At 40.1% G+C, this 17,097-nt stretch overlaps 1 protein-coding gene across 3 annotated transcripts in view; it reads left to right on the top strand.

The window, feature by feature from the left end:
* The first annotated feature begins 1,650 nt into the window (after window positions 1-1,650).
* STK38 (serine/threonine kinase 38) overlaps window positions 1,651-17,097 on the top strand; it is a 40,586-nt gene continuing 25,139 nt past the window's right edge. Inside the window, exons 1-2 of one of the 3 annotated variants that reach the window (XM_059177772.1) lie at window positions 1,651-1,897; window positions 6,412-6,547. In XM_059177772.1, coding sequence (XP_059033755.1) covers window positions 6,417-6,547 — 131 coding nt within the window. In that variant the 5' untranslated portion in view covers window positions 1,651-1,897; window positions 6,412-6,416. The remainder of the gene's footprint in view (window positions 1,898-6,411; window positions 6,548-17,097) is intronic. The other 2 variants (XR_009354676.1, XM_059177771.1) reach the window with 2 other exon arrangements.

Genomic DNA, 17,097 nt, shown 5'->3' with positions numbered 1-17,097 from the left:
AAGGAAAAGATAAGGTTTCAGCTGGGGAAAGGGGAAAGCAGAAAGAACATTGGATTTGCAACCAGAAAATGGGACTCCTCTCTTTGCTGTTTGTTTTACTAGCTGTGACAATTCAGGCAAGTCACTATGCTTCTCTGAGTGTTAGTTACTTTATGTGTAAAAACTCATCCTGCGTGACCTGCCAAAGACTCGAAAGACTTGTAAGGATGAACTAGATTAACTAAGAGAATGGGCTTTCCAAACTGAAAAGCACTATGCAAACATCTCCTACTGTTATTAAGTCATTAAGGACAGGTAGGACTTTAACAAAAGGTGTTGGGGAAGAAGGGCCTTTGGGCAGAGAGAATGAAGGCTGAAGTGGTTTTTGTTTGAGGTGAGACAAAAGGAAACTGAACTTTGAAGTTTAGGAAGATAAAAGCAGTCAAGGAATGCCTATGTTTTTAAGACCATTAAAGAAACAAACCCCAGGACCCCAAGCTTGAAGGGAAAACCAAGCTCTACAGTCTTACAGTAACTCAAGAGAGAGACACCAAACTAGCACAAAACACCCTAATAAATGACTTGCACATTTTGCTTCTTACATGGTCTTTTTGAAGGCAGGCAGTCACCATATCTTACTCATCTTTGTTTACAGGAGTCTGACACTTCCTGGTCAAGAGCACTTTGCTCCATTCTCAAGGAAAGAATGAACGTGCAAAGGCTTGGGTCCTCTTTATTCCAGGGTGGTACAGACTAAGGGTTGCATAGCTTTGAAAAGCAGGTTCTTCTGTGCACACTGGGATGCCCTCCTGATGGCCTGATATTAGGAGAGCTCTCCAGATCCCAAGTAAGGTATTTTAGTCCTTAAACTGAGGAAGAGTAAGAGGGGACCAAGGGCTCCAGCCGTCTTATTGCTACAATAATAAAAAATCAGGGAGGGGGGCACCTGGGTGGCTCAGAGGGTTAAGCCTCTGCCTTCAGCTCCGGTCCTGATCTCAGGGTCCTGGAATCGAGTCCCGTATCCGGCTCTCTGCTCCGCATGGAGCCTGCTTCCTCCTCTCTGTCTCTGCCTGCCTCTCTGCCCACTTGTGAGCTCTGTCTGTCAAATAAATAAAATCTTAAAAAAAAAATCAGGGAGGACGACGATATAAGTAATAAAATTTCATAGAGCTGTAGATGAGTGAGAGCACGCCAACTCACACAGAGGCACAAATGAGTGCATGGCAAACTGGTTAAATCTGGGTAAGGTCTGTAATCTAGTCAGTGGTATTGGTCTGGTTAGTTGTATTGTGCCAATGTCAGTTTCCTGGTTTTGCTAATGTAGCGTGGTTATGTAAGACGATGAGGGAAGCTGGGTGGGTGATGGGTACAGGGACTTCCTTGTGTTAACTTTGCAGCTTTCTGTGAGTCTATAATTATTTCCAAATAAAGCAAACACAAAGAAACCAGAAAACAATGGGTACCTTCCCCGAGCCCAGCCTAGCGGCACCAAGACCGCTCCACATCCCCTGCTTCTGCCGTCTTCAAGGCCCCTCCTGTTCAGGTAAGGCGGGGAGAGTGGGTGCGGCCCGGCCGCGCACGCGCAGTCCTAAAATCCCGGCCGCGTCGCTGGGCAGTCACGCTTGCGCAGTCTTGGCCTCTGGCTGCCGCGCCAGCCCCTCTACGCGGCGGGGGACTTGGCTGCCTTGGCCCCTTCGCGCTGCCGTCTTTTCCGGCAGTTGGAGCGCTTCCTGTTGTACTTACCCGCACCCGCCCCCTCGATCCCTACCTCAGAGAGCCTAACGCGTCCCCACCTCTCCTCTAGTCCGCGGGCTGCTGCCACTGGGGCTTCGCCTGTCCGCCGGTCGAGAGAGGTCGCTGGCCGGGCGGGCGTCGGCGGCTGTCCGCCGCCCCCTGCTCTTCCACCCACGGGGCTCTGGTGAGTGTCTTGCTGCCGCTGTCTTCAGTCCATCCCAGGCTCTCCCTCTCATCTCCGCCCGACTCTTTGGGTTTCTCCCTTCCCGCCGGTTTCCTCTTACCAGCCCTGTCCTGACGGCCCCGCGGCCGCTCTCCTCAGCCTACTGACAGCTTCCCCTCTTCTCCCGGTTTCCAGAGGCTCCCCTGTCGGTCCTCGCCACATTTCTCCCAGTCTCAGGCTCCCCACCTCATTCTTTCTTTCTTTTTGTGCTGTTGGGGCGGGGAGCCAGGCTCTCTTCTCTTTCCCGTGTTGCCAGCTTTGTGTTCTCGCCGCGTCCGCTCAAGTCCCCTCTGGGATCTCAGTCATTACCAATGTCCACCTCTTTTCTTTTTTCTGGGTTCTGAGAACCTGAGAGCTGTTGTGTGAGGCAGAGATGTGCAAAGCTCGTTTTGGGGTGTGGTTCCTTGGAGTCTGCCCCCTTCCCCATGGTTAGTCTTAGGGTACTGAGCTTCAAATAATCTTAAAATTACAGGAAAATCGAGTGACGATTTTGTTTTTTTTTTTCAAGAAGAGAGTGGAAAAGGAAAGTCGATAAGGACTTAGATAGAGGAAAGTCTGTGTCAGAAAGTGTGCAGAAGCAGCTAGTGGAGAGATCAGATCTCCCAGTTTGCATTTTGAATTGACTAAAAGGCACAAAGAGAAACTTGTTGTTTTTGAAATGTACAGAGGAAGGTTGACGTGAGGTAAACCTTGTGCTTCCTCTCCCTTTCAATTCACCTTGGCTCTAAATTAGACTTAGCCAGGCAGTAGATGTCATTTCCCTGAACATAAAACAAACACCACGATTACAGGCTCCACTCACAACAGGACCAGAACTCTATTCTCCAACTTTGTATGGAAAACAACTTCACCTCCCAGCTCTATCCCCACGATACATACATATATTCTTAGCTCCTCGTAGTCCTTAGCTCTCAGTAAATCTTTCATAAGGTGCTTACGAAGTGCATAGCATTGTGCATGAGATGGGAGAAGGATATTAAAAGTACTCTAAGACAGGTGCTTGTTTTCCTGTGGCTTACAGTTCAGGAGGACAAATTAAGATACGTGATTCTTAAGGACTCGTATCGGTGTTCACTTGCCCAAATGGAAGATACTGGATTGTCAGTCACAAAGAAATAAAGAATTGGTGAGGGAAGGGGTATTCATAGAGATAACAGTACCGTTGTAAAGTCAGTCAACCAAGGATAACCATCTAGGTTGAATAAAAAATTGTTTTCATTTGATCTACTTTTTAAAGATTTTATTTATTTATTTGGCAGATAGAGATCACAAATAGGCAGAGAGGCAGGCAGAGAGAGAGAGAGGAGGAAGCAGGCTCCCTGATGAGCAGAGAGCTCTACATAGGACTCCATCTAAGGACCCTGGGATCATGGCCCAAGCCGAAGGCAAAGGCTTTAACCCACTGAGCCACCCAGGCGCCCCCTCATTTGATCTACTTTTATATAAGTTTGCAGTACCTATCCCTAATTTTTGAAGACCACATTCTTTTCTTAAATTTTAAAACTTTTAAGAATTTCTTACCTACCTATTCCCTAATTCTGCAGAGGTGGAGAATGAAACAAACAGGGAAGGGACCTCTGATGGCCTGTGGGTCAGGGCATGAAGGCTTGAATTCTCAAAAGTGTGAGGGAAAGCCCTCTTATAAAAAGTACTTGGTTGACCCAGTAAAGCTATAAATTACTATAGGGCAATAGTAATTGTATCTTTTGATGGAAGGTTATTAGAATAGGATAATCCTTTTATGAGTGGAGGAAGGGAAGGAGGAGAAGGTTTTGAAGAAAGGTCAAAGGGAAGGATAGTGTAACCTTTGCCATTACATTAGAGACTATGTGAAGGTCGAAAATCATTCTGCTAAATCTGTTCATCTGTTATATGAGCATCTTTGAGTACACTTAATCTCCTGTTGATCTTTTTAAAAGCTTAGAAAGCCATGCCAGTGAGTTAAATGAGTAAAAAGTTTCTCCACCTCAGATTTATATACCTAACCAACGTAAATGTAATTTTGTTCTTTAGTTTTGTTGACAACTAAAAAATCATTAAGTTGCTCAACTTACTGTTATTAACCACCTATGATATGAAAGGCACTGGTTGTCGTAGGTTTAAATACTTTAGTTGTATTTTTATGTTGAATAATTTCAGTTGTTAAAATGTAACCACATATATGTATATATAAAAAGTTCTCTAGAAATGTTCAGACAAGGGAGGAGTACAGAGCACTCCCTTGCTTCAGACTTGTTTTTAAATCTGGTTTGAAAATTTCACCAGACTTAGAGTGCATGTGGTTTTCATTGTGGGTGGAGGGGGTACAGGCTGACAAATAAGGAACCACACCCAAGCTTCATAAAACAGAGGTCTTTAAACAATTCTGATAGCCTAAAAATATTTGGGTTTGCTTTGGTACTGGCAGAAACTTCCCCATAAAAAATAAAATTGTAACAAATAACATAGTAAGGTAGAGCTGAGTTCACTTTCTTGAATTTGTTATTACTGATAATTTTGGCATTTCATGAATAAAAATACTTGAAGTAGAGCCTTTATTTTGAATCTCTGCTCTGAAAGGATTATTTTACATGATTTTTCCCTGAGTATCTTTTAATAAAATTGCTTAATGTTAAGTTTGTCTTAGTAGTAATAAGTGTTTGCACATTCCTTAATAGCCTTAATCTATGAGACAGTTTAAAAAAGCTGCTAAATATTAATGGAAGAACCTTAAGGAAACTTTTTCATAAAGTGTACTATCTTTGAAAATGGCCCTTAGCCCCTCCTGATTTTTTCTCAGCTTTGTATTGGGACGAAAGGACAGACTTAGAGGCAGGTCATGTTGGAGGGAGGCATGATAAGGGTAAAATATTGAGCATTATTGCCAATGCTGGAGCAAGTCCAGATTGGTGAATGGTCTGGCCAAGTGTGACAGTATGGGCTGGCAAAAATATCTGGGTGAAAATGAGATTTAAATTTGGGAAAAAAATGTTCTATAAGCTATTTAGACCTTGTTGATATCAGTTTCTCATATGTAAAACGAGGAAGTTAGGGTTTTTTGTTTTTAAGATCCTTTCCATCACTAAAATTATGATTCAGGGGGCACCTGGGTAGCTCTGTGGGTTGAGCCTCTGCCTTCAGCTTGGGTCGTGATCTCAGGGTCCTGGGATCGAGTTCTGCATTGAGCTCTCTGCTCTGCAGGGAGCCTGCTTCTCCCTCTCTCTCCCTGCCTGCCTCTCTGCCTTGTTGTGTTCTCTGTCAAATAAATAAATAAAATTTAAAAAGATTTTATTTATTTATTTGACAGACAGAGATCACAAGTTTGTAGGTTCGAGCCCCACATTGGGGGAAGAAATTACTTAAAAACAGTCTTTAAAAATTATTGGTAATTTAAAAATAATAGTACATGCTCATTGAAGAAAATACATAAAATGTGGAAAAGCCCAAACAAGAGTAAGATGATCTATTGCATTCTTATTGCCTGGAATTATGCCATTAGTAACCTCTTGATACATATTTCAAATAATTCTGTGCACCTCTAGTAAACACATAAATAAAACTGAGATCATGGTATACTGTTCTGTTACCTATTTCCACTTGGATTGGAAACATTTCCCCTGATGTTCAACATTTGAACATATTTTAATTGTTCATTATTTATCTATAGGACTTCTCATTCCTATTGTTGGATATTCAAGTTCAGAGTGCTACTTTGAACCCCCGTGTATGAATCCTTATGGGTCTTTGATTTCTCCAATGTAGATTCTTGGATGACAAAGAATTAAACTGTGTCTGTGTTATATATTCTTTATTTGCGTTTATGGTATTGTGATCTTGTTCTCTTCCTTTTTAAAATTACAGCATAAAGTGGCACCTGGGTAGCTCAGTCCTTAAGTGTCTGTCTTTGGCTCAGGTCATGATCCCAGGGTGCAGGGATTGAGCCCTGCATCAGGCTCCCTGCTTGGCGGGAAGCCTGCTTCTCCCTCTCCCACTCTCCCTGCTTGTGTTCCCTCTCTTGCTGTCTCTCTCTGTCGAATAAATAAATAAATAAATGAATAAATAAAATTACAACATATGTTTTAAAGATCTATTCATGTCACTTTTAGATACAAATAGATTTGCTTCTCACCGCTGCATATTATTTCTTTATGTGCACCCACAGCATTTTCTTTATTTTCTTTCTGAATTCGCTTCAGCTTACTGTAACACAAATGATGGCATAATAAACATCCCCTGTAATGCACAAGTTTGTGCATTTCTTAAGAGTCTGTGAGACAATTTCTTTAGGCCTTATACCTAGAGGTGGTATTTCTGGGTCATAGGACATTACTGTATATTTATTTTCACCAAGTATTCTGTTTGTCTGGCTTTTGTTGTATATTATATGTTTGTCTTCCAGAAAACTTGCACCAATTTACTTTCCTACCAGTAAGTTAGGAGAGTGCATAATTGGTGGATTCTAACTCCAAAACTAATACGTCTTTCTTTGTTTCTAGCGGCCATGGCAATGACAGGCTCAACACCTTGCTCCTCCATGAGTAATCACACAAAGGAAAGGGTGACCATGACCAAAGTGACACTGGAGAATTTTTATAGCAACCTTATCGCTCAACATGAAGAACGAGAAATGAGGTAAAGGGCTGTGTTTGAGATAATTGTGTCATGGTTTTGGCATTTGTGTCTAGTATCATAAGACACATTCATAACATCGTTGAAAGGAGGTAAGAATAGCAGCAGCCATGTAATAGCCTATCCCATTACAAAGGAAGGACAGTGTCATTGATTTCCAAAGCCCTTGCTATTTACACACTTCTTTCTATTACTAGTCAGTAGCACAGGGGTCCCTGGCCAGCTCAGTTGGTAGAGCATGCAACTCTTGATCTTGGGGTTGTGAGTTTGAGCCCTACATTGGGTGCAGAAGTTACTTAAAATTAATTCTTAGGGGAAAAAACCCCACAGAATTCCACAGTAGTATAAAAAAATTAATTGGGCCAAATCCTTGGATTCATTGTTAAGGCAGAATGATGTAACGGAAAGAGCAGCCCTTACGGAATCAGACCTGGATTTAGAATCCTGCCTTTATCATTTAGGAGCTGTCTGCGTCTGGAATAAGTTCCTTAGTCTTTTTTTTTTTTTTTTTTTTAAGACTTTTTATTTATTTATTTGACAGAGAGAGAGAGATCACAAGTAGGCAGAGAGGCAGGCAGAGAGAAAGGGGGAAGCAGGCTCCATGCTGAGCAGAGAGTCCAATGCGGGGCTGGATCCCAGAATCCTGAGATTATGACCTGAGCCGAAGGCAGAGGCTTAACCCACTAAGCCCCCCAGTTTCTTAGTCTTTCTGTGTATCAGTTTCCTATCTGGAAAATGGGGATAATACTTTCCTTGCAATATTGGCTCTGGGGATTATACATAACGAATGTGAGTCACCACCATAGTGTTTCTCACAGAGTGATCACTTAATCACTTGGCACCTGTTGTTATTGATCCAATGTACACTATTCATGTAGTAATTCGTAATTGAAATTTTATTCCCAACATTTTATTATGAAAATATTCAAATATGCAGAAAAACTGGATTAATATGCTGAATACCCTTTTATATATCATCTAGATTATATAATTGTCATTCATTATTGTATTATGTATTCATCTATCCGTCTCTCTATCCATTCATTAAACCATCCTAATTTTTTACTTGCTTCAAAGTATGTTGGTGGGGCACCTGAGTGGCTCAGTTGTTAAGCCTCTGCCTTTGGCTCAGGTCATGATTGCAGGATTCTGGGATCAAGCCCCTCATTGGGCTCCCAGTTCAGTGGGAAGCCTGCTTCTCCCTTTCCTGCTCCTCTTGTTTGTATTCCCTCTCTCCCATCTCTCTCTGTCAAATAAATAAATAAAATCTTAAAATACACACATACATACAAAATATGTTGGAGGTGTCATTATGTTTTACTTCTGTAATATGTCTGTGCTCACTCGCTCGCTCTCTTTATATATATCTCTGTATCTCTCTCTCTCTCTATATATATATATTTTTTTTTTAAGAGAGTGTGAATTTTGCATATGGTGAAATGCACAGTCTTCCTCTAGTTGTGTTTTTTCCTTTTTTTTTTTCTTTTTTGTAAAGATTTTATTTATTTATTTGAGAGAGAGAGAGAAAGAGCACAGAAGGAGAGGGAGAAGCAGACTGCTGCTGAGCAGAGAGGCCGATGCGGGGCTCGATCCCAGGACCCTGAGATCATGACCTGAGCAAAAGCAGAGGCTTAACAACTGAGCCACCCAGGTGCCCCTCTTTTTTTTTTTTTTAATTTATTTATTTGACAGAGAGAGATCACAAGTAGGCAGAGAGGCAGGCAGAGAGAATGGGAGGAAAGAGGGCTCCCCAGTGAGCAGAGAGCCCAATTCGGGGCTTGATCCCAGGACCCTGGGATCATGACCTGAGCTGAAGGCAGAGGCTTTATTTAACCCACTGAGCCACACCCAGGTGCCCCTTCTTCTTCTTCTTTTTTTTTTTTTTTAAAGTAATTTCTACACATAGTGTGGGGTTCCATCTGAAATGCACAATCTGAAGGGTACCAGTCAATGAGTTTTGACAAATGTATATACCTGTAGAACTTAAACTCCTATCAAGACTTAGACCATTACCATCATTCCAGAAAGTCCTTTGCTTTCTGGAGACATTCCTCCAAACTCAGGCAACCACTGTTGGAATTTTGTTTCTATCATAGATTTTGTTGGAATTTTGTTTCTATCATAGATTACTCTTGCCTGTTCCATATAAATGAAGCATGTAAGCAGATTGATGTAGTAAGTACTCACTTGAGTAAGGCATCTTTCACTCAGCCTGATGTTTTCAAGGTTCACCCATGTTGCTATTGTGTCAATACTTTGTTCTTTTATATTGCTGGGTACCATTCTGTTTTCTAACTATACCTCTGTTTTTACATTCTTCTGTTGATAAACATCTGGGCTTTTTTGAGTTTTGGGCTCTTTTGAATGAGCTTCTATGAACATTTGTGTATAAATCTTTTTATGAGCATTTGATTTCGATTCTTGGGTAAATAATATTTAGGAGTGGAATTACTGGACCATAAGTATACATAAGTGTATGTTTAGTTTTATAAGAAACTGCTAGACTTTTTTCCATAATATCATCAGCCTTGTGTGATACTTCCAATTGCTTTACATTTTTGCTAACAAAATGTCTGTGTCCCCCCCCCCTTTTTAAAAGATTTTATTTATTTGAGAGAGAGAGAGTGAGAGAGCATGCATGAGAGAGAGAGCACATGCGCAGGCACGTGCTGAGGGGAAGGCGGGGGGAAGAATCTTGAGAAGTCTCTGTGCTGAGCTTGGAGACCAACACAGGGCTCAATCTAATAACTCTGAGGTCATGACCTTGAGCCAAAGTCAAGAATAGAAGGCTTAACCTATGAATCATCCAGATGCCCCTCCTGTTCATTCTTTATAGTGTCTTCAGATAAGCAGAAATTTTAAATTCCGTTTTTAAATTAGAAATCTAATTTGGCAATTTTTTTTATAGTAAAACTTTTCTGCCCCCAAGTCATAAAGATATTCTTTTGTATCTTCTTCGGGAAGTTTTATAATTTAGTTTTTACATTTAGTTCTATGATCCATCTTGAATTAATAAGTGAGTGAGATGGGGGTTGAGCTTTATTTATTTATTTTTGTTATGAATATCCAGTTGTTTTAGTACCCTTTGCTGCAAAGATTTCCTTTCCCCATTAGATTCTTTGGCACCTTTGTCAAAAATCAAATATCATGTAAGGTGTGTGTATTTCTGGGTTTCTTTTTTTCTTCCTTTCTTTTTTCTTTCTTTAAAGATTTTTTTAGGTAATCTCCACATCCATTGTGGGGCTTGAACTTACTCCCCCTAGATCAAGAGTCACATGCTCTATTGACTGAACCAACTAGGGCCCGATTTCTGGGTTTTCTGTTCTCTTTTCACTGATCTTTTTGTCCCTATGGCAGTATCACACTTCATTACTCTAGTATCGTGGTAAGTTTTGAAGTCATCTAGTTAGTGTAAGTCTTAAATTTAATTGTTTTGGGTTTCCCTCTCAAGATTATTTTGGATATTCTAGGTTCTTTGTATTTTTATATAAATTTTAGAATCAGCTTGTCAATTTCTAGAGGAAAGCTTGATGGGATTATGATTATAATTGAATCTATAGACCAGTTTGGGGGAGAACTGACATCTTAACAGAATTGAATCTTTGATGCATGGACATGCTATATTTTTCCATTCTCTTAATTCTTTAGTTTTTCTCATCAGTGTTTTGTAGTGTTTAGTGTGGGGATCTTACATGTTATTTTTTTCTTCTGTTGCTAGTATTTTGGGGTTTTTTTTGATGCTGCTTTAAGTGGACATTTAAAAATATTTTTCCAATTATTTGCTTCTAGTATATGGAAATAGAACTGAATTTTGTATACTGACCTTAAATCCTGTAGCTTGCTAATTTATTTATTTTACCAACTTCTTTTGTAGATTCCTTAGGATACTCTGTATAAACAATCACGTCATATTCAAATAGAGAGTTTTACTTCTTCTTTTCCAATCTATACACCTTTTCTCTTTTTTTCTTTCTTTTTTTTTTCTTATTAACATATAATGTATTATTAGCCCCAGGGGCACAGGTCTGTGAATTGTCAGCTTTACACACTTCATAGCACTCACCATAGCACATACCCTCCCCAGTGTCCATAACCCAACACCCCACCCCTGGCAACCCTCAGTTTGTTTTGTGAGAGTAAGAGACACCTTTTCTTTCTTTTTCTTGCCTTATTGGTTTGGCTAGGATATCAGGTACAATGTTGAATCTAAGTGGTTGAGACTAGAGAGCTTCGTTTTCTTCCTGATTGAAGGGTGAAAGCACTCAATATTTCACTCTTTGTTGTGATGTTACCTGTAGGTTTTTCAGGGATGTCCTTTGTAGGTTGGGGAAGTTTTCTTATGTTCCTAGTTGGCTGAGAGTTTTTAACTAGAGTGGATGTTGAATTTTGTCAAATAATTTTTTTGCATCCCCTTTTGCATCATTGTTTATTTTATTAATATGATGAATTACAGGGGTGCCTGGGTGGCGCAGTCGTTTGGGTGTCTGCCTTCAGCTCAGGTCATGATCCCAGCATCGTGGGATTGAGCTCTGCATTGGGTTCCCTGCTCCACGGGAAGCCTGCTTCTCCCTCTCCCGCTTCCCCTGCTTGTATTCCCTCTCTCACAGTCTCTCTCTCTCTGAAAAATAAATAAATAAAACCTTTAAAAAAATATGATAAATTACATGGACTGAGTTTTTGCATCTTAAACTAACCTTGCATTCCTGGGGTAAAACCATCTTGATCATAATGTATTATTCTTTTTAATGTTGCTAGATTTGATATGCTAATATTTTGATAAGGGCTTTTGCAGGCACATTTTTCAAGAGGATGTAACTCATGATTAGACTTTAAATATGCAGAGCTGTATGTGGAATAGCAAAATATTGTACAGCTAGCTGCTGCTTATTGAAATAGACAAGTGCCTGTAAGTGCCCTGTTTAGGAAGATGGGGAATTCAAAAATAAATTTGCACAGTGTATCTGTAGGCATGCTAGTGGAGATAGATAGCTCTTTTTTTTTTTTTTTTTTTAATTTCTTTTCAGCGTAACAGTGTCTATTGTTTTTTGTACCACATCCAGTGCTCCATGTAATGCGTGCCCTCCATAATACCCACCACCTGGCTACCTGGCTCCCCCAACCTCCCACCCCCTGCCCCTTCAAAACCCTCAGGTTGTTTTTCAGAGTCCATATTCTCTCATGGTTCATCTCCCCCTCCAATTTCCCTCAACTTCCTTTTCCTCTCCATCTCCCCATGTCCTCCATGTTATTTGTTACACTCTGCAAATAAGTGAAACCATATGATAATTGACTCTCTCTGCTTGACTTATTTCACTCAGCGTGTTCTCTTCCAGTCCCATCCATGTTGATACAAAAGTTGCATATTCGTCCTTTCTGATGGAGGCATAATACTCCATAGTGTATATGGACCACATCTTCCTTATCCGTTCGTCCATTGAAGGGCGTCTTGGTTCTTTCCACAGTTTGGCGACTGTGGCCATTGCTGCTATAAACATTGGGGTACGGATGGCCCTTCTTTTCACTACTAGATAGCTCTTTTTAATACAACCACTCTATTGAAATCAGAGTTTCTGGTGTTGTAGTCACAAAACAAATACTCTGAGTTCTGATTAAGTTACTTCTTTTATTTATTTAAAGATTTATTTTTATTTTAGAGAGCACACAAACATGAGCAGGGAGAGGCCCAGAGAGAGGGAGCAAGAATCAGACTGTATTTAGCATGGAATAGGATGTAGAGCTTTATCTCAAGAACCTGATATAATGACCTGAATCGAGACCAAGGGCCAGATGCTGAACCAACTGAGTCAATCAGGCACCCCAATTTATTTGTTTATTTTAAAAAGCTTTTATTTATTTATTTGAGAGAGAAAGAATGAGCATGCGTGTGAGCTGTAGGGAAGAGAGATAATCTGAAGCCAACTCTGCGCTGAGCACAGAGCCTGATGTGGGCTTAGTCCCACGATTGTGAGATCATGACCTGAGCCGAAACCCAGAGTTGGATTCTCAACCAACTGAACCTTGTTTTATTTAATAATAGTTGGTTTTTAATCCTACTGGCTCTGCCTTATGGTTCATTATTAATATATTATCACATTCTCTAGGAACAATATGACATATGGTTTTGTTTATGTTATTAATAAGTGTTATATCATGGTGGTACTGGGTGGTTCAGTCTTTAAGTGTCTGCCTTTGGCTCAGGTCATGATTCCAGGGTCTTGGGGTCGAGCCTGGCTTGGGCTCCCAGCTCAGCGGGAAGCCTGCTTCTTCCTCTCCCACTCCCCCTGCTTTGTGTGCCCTCTCTTTGTGTCAAATAAATAAGTAGAATAAAAAAAAAAGAAAAAGAATTATTAGATGGGGCACCTGGATGGCTCAGCTGATTGTGTCTGACTCTTGATTTCAGCTCAGGTCTTAATCTTAGGGTTCTGAGTTTAAGCCCCGCATTGCCTACTTAAAGAAAAAGAAAGGAAGGAAGGAAGGAGAAGGGAAGGGAAGAGAAGAGAAGAGAAGAGAGAAAAGAAAAGAGAAGGAAGGAAGGAAGGACGGAAGAAAAAGGAAAAAACCCAAGCCTATAAGAAATGGACTTTCAGGCTTTTTCATGTTATGGGTGGAAATGTCATAGAACCTTGATAAACAAGCAGAGTCTAAATAATATGAGACAATGATAAACATTTTATTATGAGTATATCACTAGTATGTGATGAGTGGTTTGAAATAAGTATTGGGCTAGTAAATTTTGAGATTAGGTTATATAAATTTTTAATATATATGCCTTGTCTGGATTCCTTTAAAATCTCTAATATTTATTCCACACATATGCACCTTTTGCATTGTTCCATTTATAGTAGAATACTAGGTTATATTTGAAACAAAGTACTTAATGACAGGGGAGATGAAGCCAAAGCTTAGAGGTAGAAGAAAGAAGAAAAATCATTTAGGAATGCTTTCCTGTATAGAAGTAGAATATGAGAACATTCAGTGAGTTTAGAAACATTATAGCAAGTTCTATTGATCTATTTATAAACAATTAAGCCCCCTAAGTCGGGTGTCTGTTTGATGGTCTCCTGGTAATGCTACTGGTAGACTATCAACTGAACCCACTCAGGAGTGCAAGTTTATCTTCTTCATTTAATCTTTGTTTTGCCTCTGATGGTAAGGTTATCTAGTTATAGCAATTCTTCTGTTCTCTCTCTTATGTGATGCTAGGTATCCAGTAAATATTGATGTTTGCCGAATTATTCATGCAAAAAATAATTTATAGCAATCTGAAATCAAAACTGAGAAAGCTGACATTTTTTTCTTATAAAATATTCTGTGTTGTTTCTGTTCTTCATGAATACTATTTCGGTGGATTAATTAAAGCCACAAAAATCCAATTTAATGGGAAATAATGGTATGCTTCCCTCCTCTCCAGCCCCCAAGTCAAATAAAAACTTTCCTACATTTTACCCACTGAGAACCAGCACTGTCTGCTACTCCTTTTCGGTATTTATTTATTTATTTATTTATTTTTTAAAGATTTTATTTCTTTGAGAGACAGCATGAGAGGGAGAAGGTCGGAGAGAGCAACAGACTCCCTGTAGAGCTGGGAGCCTGATGTGGGACTTGATCCCTGGACTCCAGGATCATGACCTGAGCCGAAGGCAGTTTCTTAATGAACTGAGCCATCCAGGTGCCCTCCTTTTAGGTATTTTTACCCAGGTTTTCTTGTGTCTGTGTTTGGTCTGATCTGATACTGAGTTGCAATATGTGATTATTATTAGTGAGCAAGTGTCAGTATTATTTAAGTCCCAGAGATGAGCAAGTCTTGACCTTTGAATGTTATTCACTGACTAGATACATCAGTCAAACCAAAGTAATTTGTTGGATTTTTTCTTTTTAAGAGAGCAGTAGGGAGGGGCAGAGGAAGAAGGACAAGCAGATTCAGCTCCAAGCGGGGAACTGACTCCAGCATGATCTCATGACCTTGAGATCAAAACCAGGAGTCAGACACTTAATCTACTGTACCACCCAGGAACCCCAATTTGTTGAGATTTAAAAAAAAATCTGTGTTAAATTCATTTTTAGGGTATTTCTTGAGAATTTTCTGTTTTGAGCATGAAAATGACAGTGATTATTTCTGTACTGTTTTCCCTCATTTTTAATTTTTCATCATCGTTTCATTGATTTTCATCATCATTTCAAATGAGAAATATTGTCTGGTCAGCTCTTGTGGAATTCACTAGCCCTTTTCTTCTATCCCTGCAGCCTCTGAACCAAGCTGACCAAGCTGTGCTGTGAGGTGAATTTAATATTAGCAAAGGGGGCTAATTACACACATAGTCATGAATGTGTCTGCACATTATTACACACTGTGATCCCTCCTCCCATCCGCCATTTGGCGACATACATTTTATAAAGTTGCTGTTTACAAAGCACTATTCTTCGTGGAGAAGGAGGATTCAGATATGAACCTTGCCTTCCAAAAATCTTAACTGTCTTCTGTGAGAAGTGAGCTCACATGCAAATTAATAGAGCTCATGGAAAGTAATGAGGTGAGGTCGGGTGTGGCCTCTAAGCGTGAAAGTGGCCAGTCTCTCTCCCAGAATTCTTCTGGGGAACATTGGAGTTGTGTGGAAGAATGGCTTCGTCAAAGGATCTTTGATCAGAGACCAACCAATGGAGGGGCCTGCTCTTCTTTTTCATTATGAACACTTTTAAACACACACACAGAAAGACTAATAAAATGAACTCCCATAGTCAGCCCTCGGATTCAGTAATTATCAAGATTTTGTTAAATTTGTTCCATTTTATTTTTTCTTCCTGTTGTGTTTTAAAGCAAATTTCAAACATCTGTCATTTCAGTCCTTCGTACTTAAGTGTACATCTCTAAAAATATGGCCATTTCCTTGTATAATTACAATGCCACCATGAATCTAACAAAGTTAACAGTAATTTCTTGGTGTCATCTCACAGAGGTTGTCACTTGTAAGCCTCATTTCAGGCTATCCTTGCCATTTTGGGTGTCTTTAAGGTCTTCATTGGCTTAGACCCAATGAATCATTACTATGGATAATTCTGCATGATAGGCTTTTTCTGGATACTTTTTCTAATGGAAGAATCTGATTGTGTTCAAGGAGTTGATTCTGATAACTTTACTCTCAGGTAGGTTCAGAAAGCAATTTAATAATTTACACTTGCAGTCAAGCTACTTTTTAGTTTGAATTGAGATTTAAAATAGAGTTAGAAGCAGCCATCTCTAGAACACACATTGTATGATAGCACATTGGACTTCTAGCTCAATCTGGTGTGATCATTCAAAAGAATACAGTCAGAAAGTATGATGATGTTTGATATTCGAGGCATAAAAAGAGCTAACCATGGTTGAGTTATTGATGTTATCTTTGATTCTTTTTACTCTTCTCTACTTCAACTAATTAGCATATATTCCTGAAAATGCCAACAGTAAGTACAGCCTTACCCCTCCAATATACTTGCAAACAAAGATGCATATCACAAAATATTCTGGAAACCCAGAGAAGTAGGCAGGCTGGAAGCCATGGAAGTGCTCCCCCCATCCCCCCAACAGGGTCAGAGTAGATCTTTTCACTTCCTGAGAGCTTAGACTCAACTTGATATGTATCATCTGATACTGTAGACTTGTAATATGATTTCTTTTTTTTTTTTTTTTAAAGATTTTATTTATTTATTTGACAGAGAGAGATCACAGTAGACAGAGAGGCAGGCAGAGAGAGAGAGAGGGAAGCAGGCTCCCCGCTGAGCAGAGAGCCCGATGCGGGACTCGATCCCAGGACCCTGAGATCATGACCTGAGCCGAAGGCAGCGGCTTAACCCACTGAGCCACCCAGGTGCCCCTGTAATATGATTTCTAACATGCTTTTAATTTTAACTAATTGCTGTTATTGCAATAATTATTTATTGACCCAAATAAAACCCATTATCTTCTTGTGGTCCTTTCTCTGTGTTTCCCTTTCTCATTTAGCAGCATCATTATCCTCCCACACAAGAAAGTCTAAGATTTTTCCTTTGACGCCTCCTGCCATTTAGTCATCTTTATAGTCCCTCTGTTCACTGCATTCTAGGTTTCCAGCCCTTGTTCCAGATCTGGACTCCGTATCTGAATCATTATGAGAGCTTTTAGTTTGCTTCAGTCTTTGTCAGTTACTTTCCCTGCCAGTCTTTCAGCTCCTTACTGCTGGCTGTCATTTTAAAATAGAAACCTCTTCACATCACTCCTTTACACACAAACCCTTGGAGCTCTTAGTTGTTTCCACACTAAGAGCCAGGCCTTTCAGTGTGACATTTGAAGTGCTGCATACCTCCCTGCATTAGACTTCAAGGTATTGCTTCATGTACTCCCTACTTTCTTTCCTTTTTTTTTTTTTTTAAAGATTTATTATTTATTTTAGAAAGAGAGATAAGGAAGAGAGACAGGGTGCACAGTGGGGAGAGGGAGAGCAAGTCTTAAGCAGACTGTGTGCCTAGTGCAGAGCCTGACTTGGGGTTGATCCCATGACCCTGAGATCACAACACCAGCCAAATATCCAGAGGCGGTC

Source organism: Mustela lutreola, chromosome 6 (genome assembly GCF_030435805.1).
Source record: "Mustela lutreola isolate mMusLut2 chromosome 6, mMusLut2.pri, whole genome shotgun sequence".
NCBI classification, from domain to species: Eukaryota; Metazoa; Chordata; class Mammalia; order Carnivora; family Mustelidae; genus Mustela; species Mustela lutreola.
The sequence above is the reverse complement of the archived record's forward strand: the minus strand, read 5'-3'. Positions and strand labels throughout refer to the sequence as shown.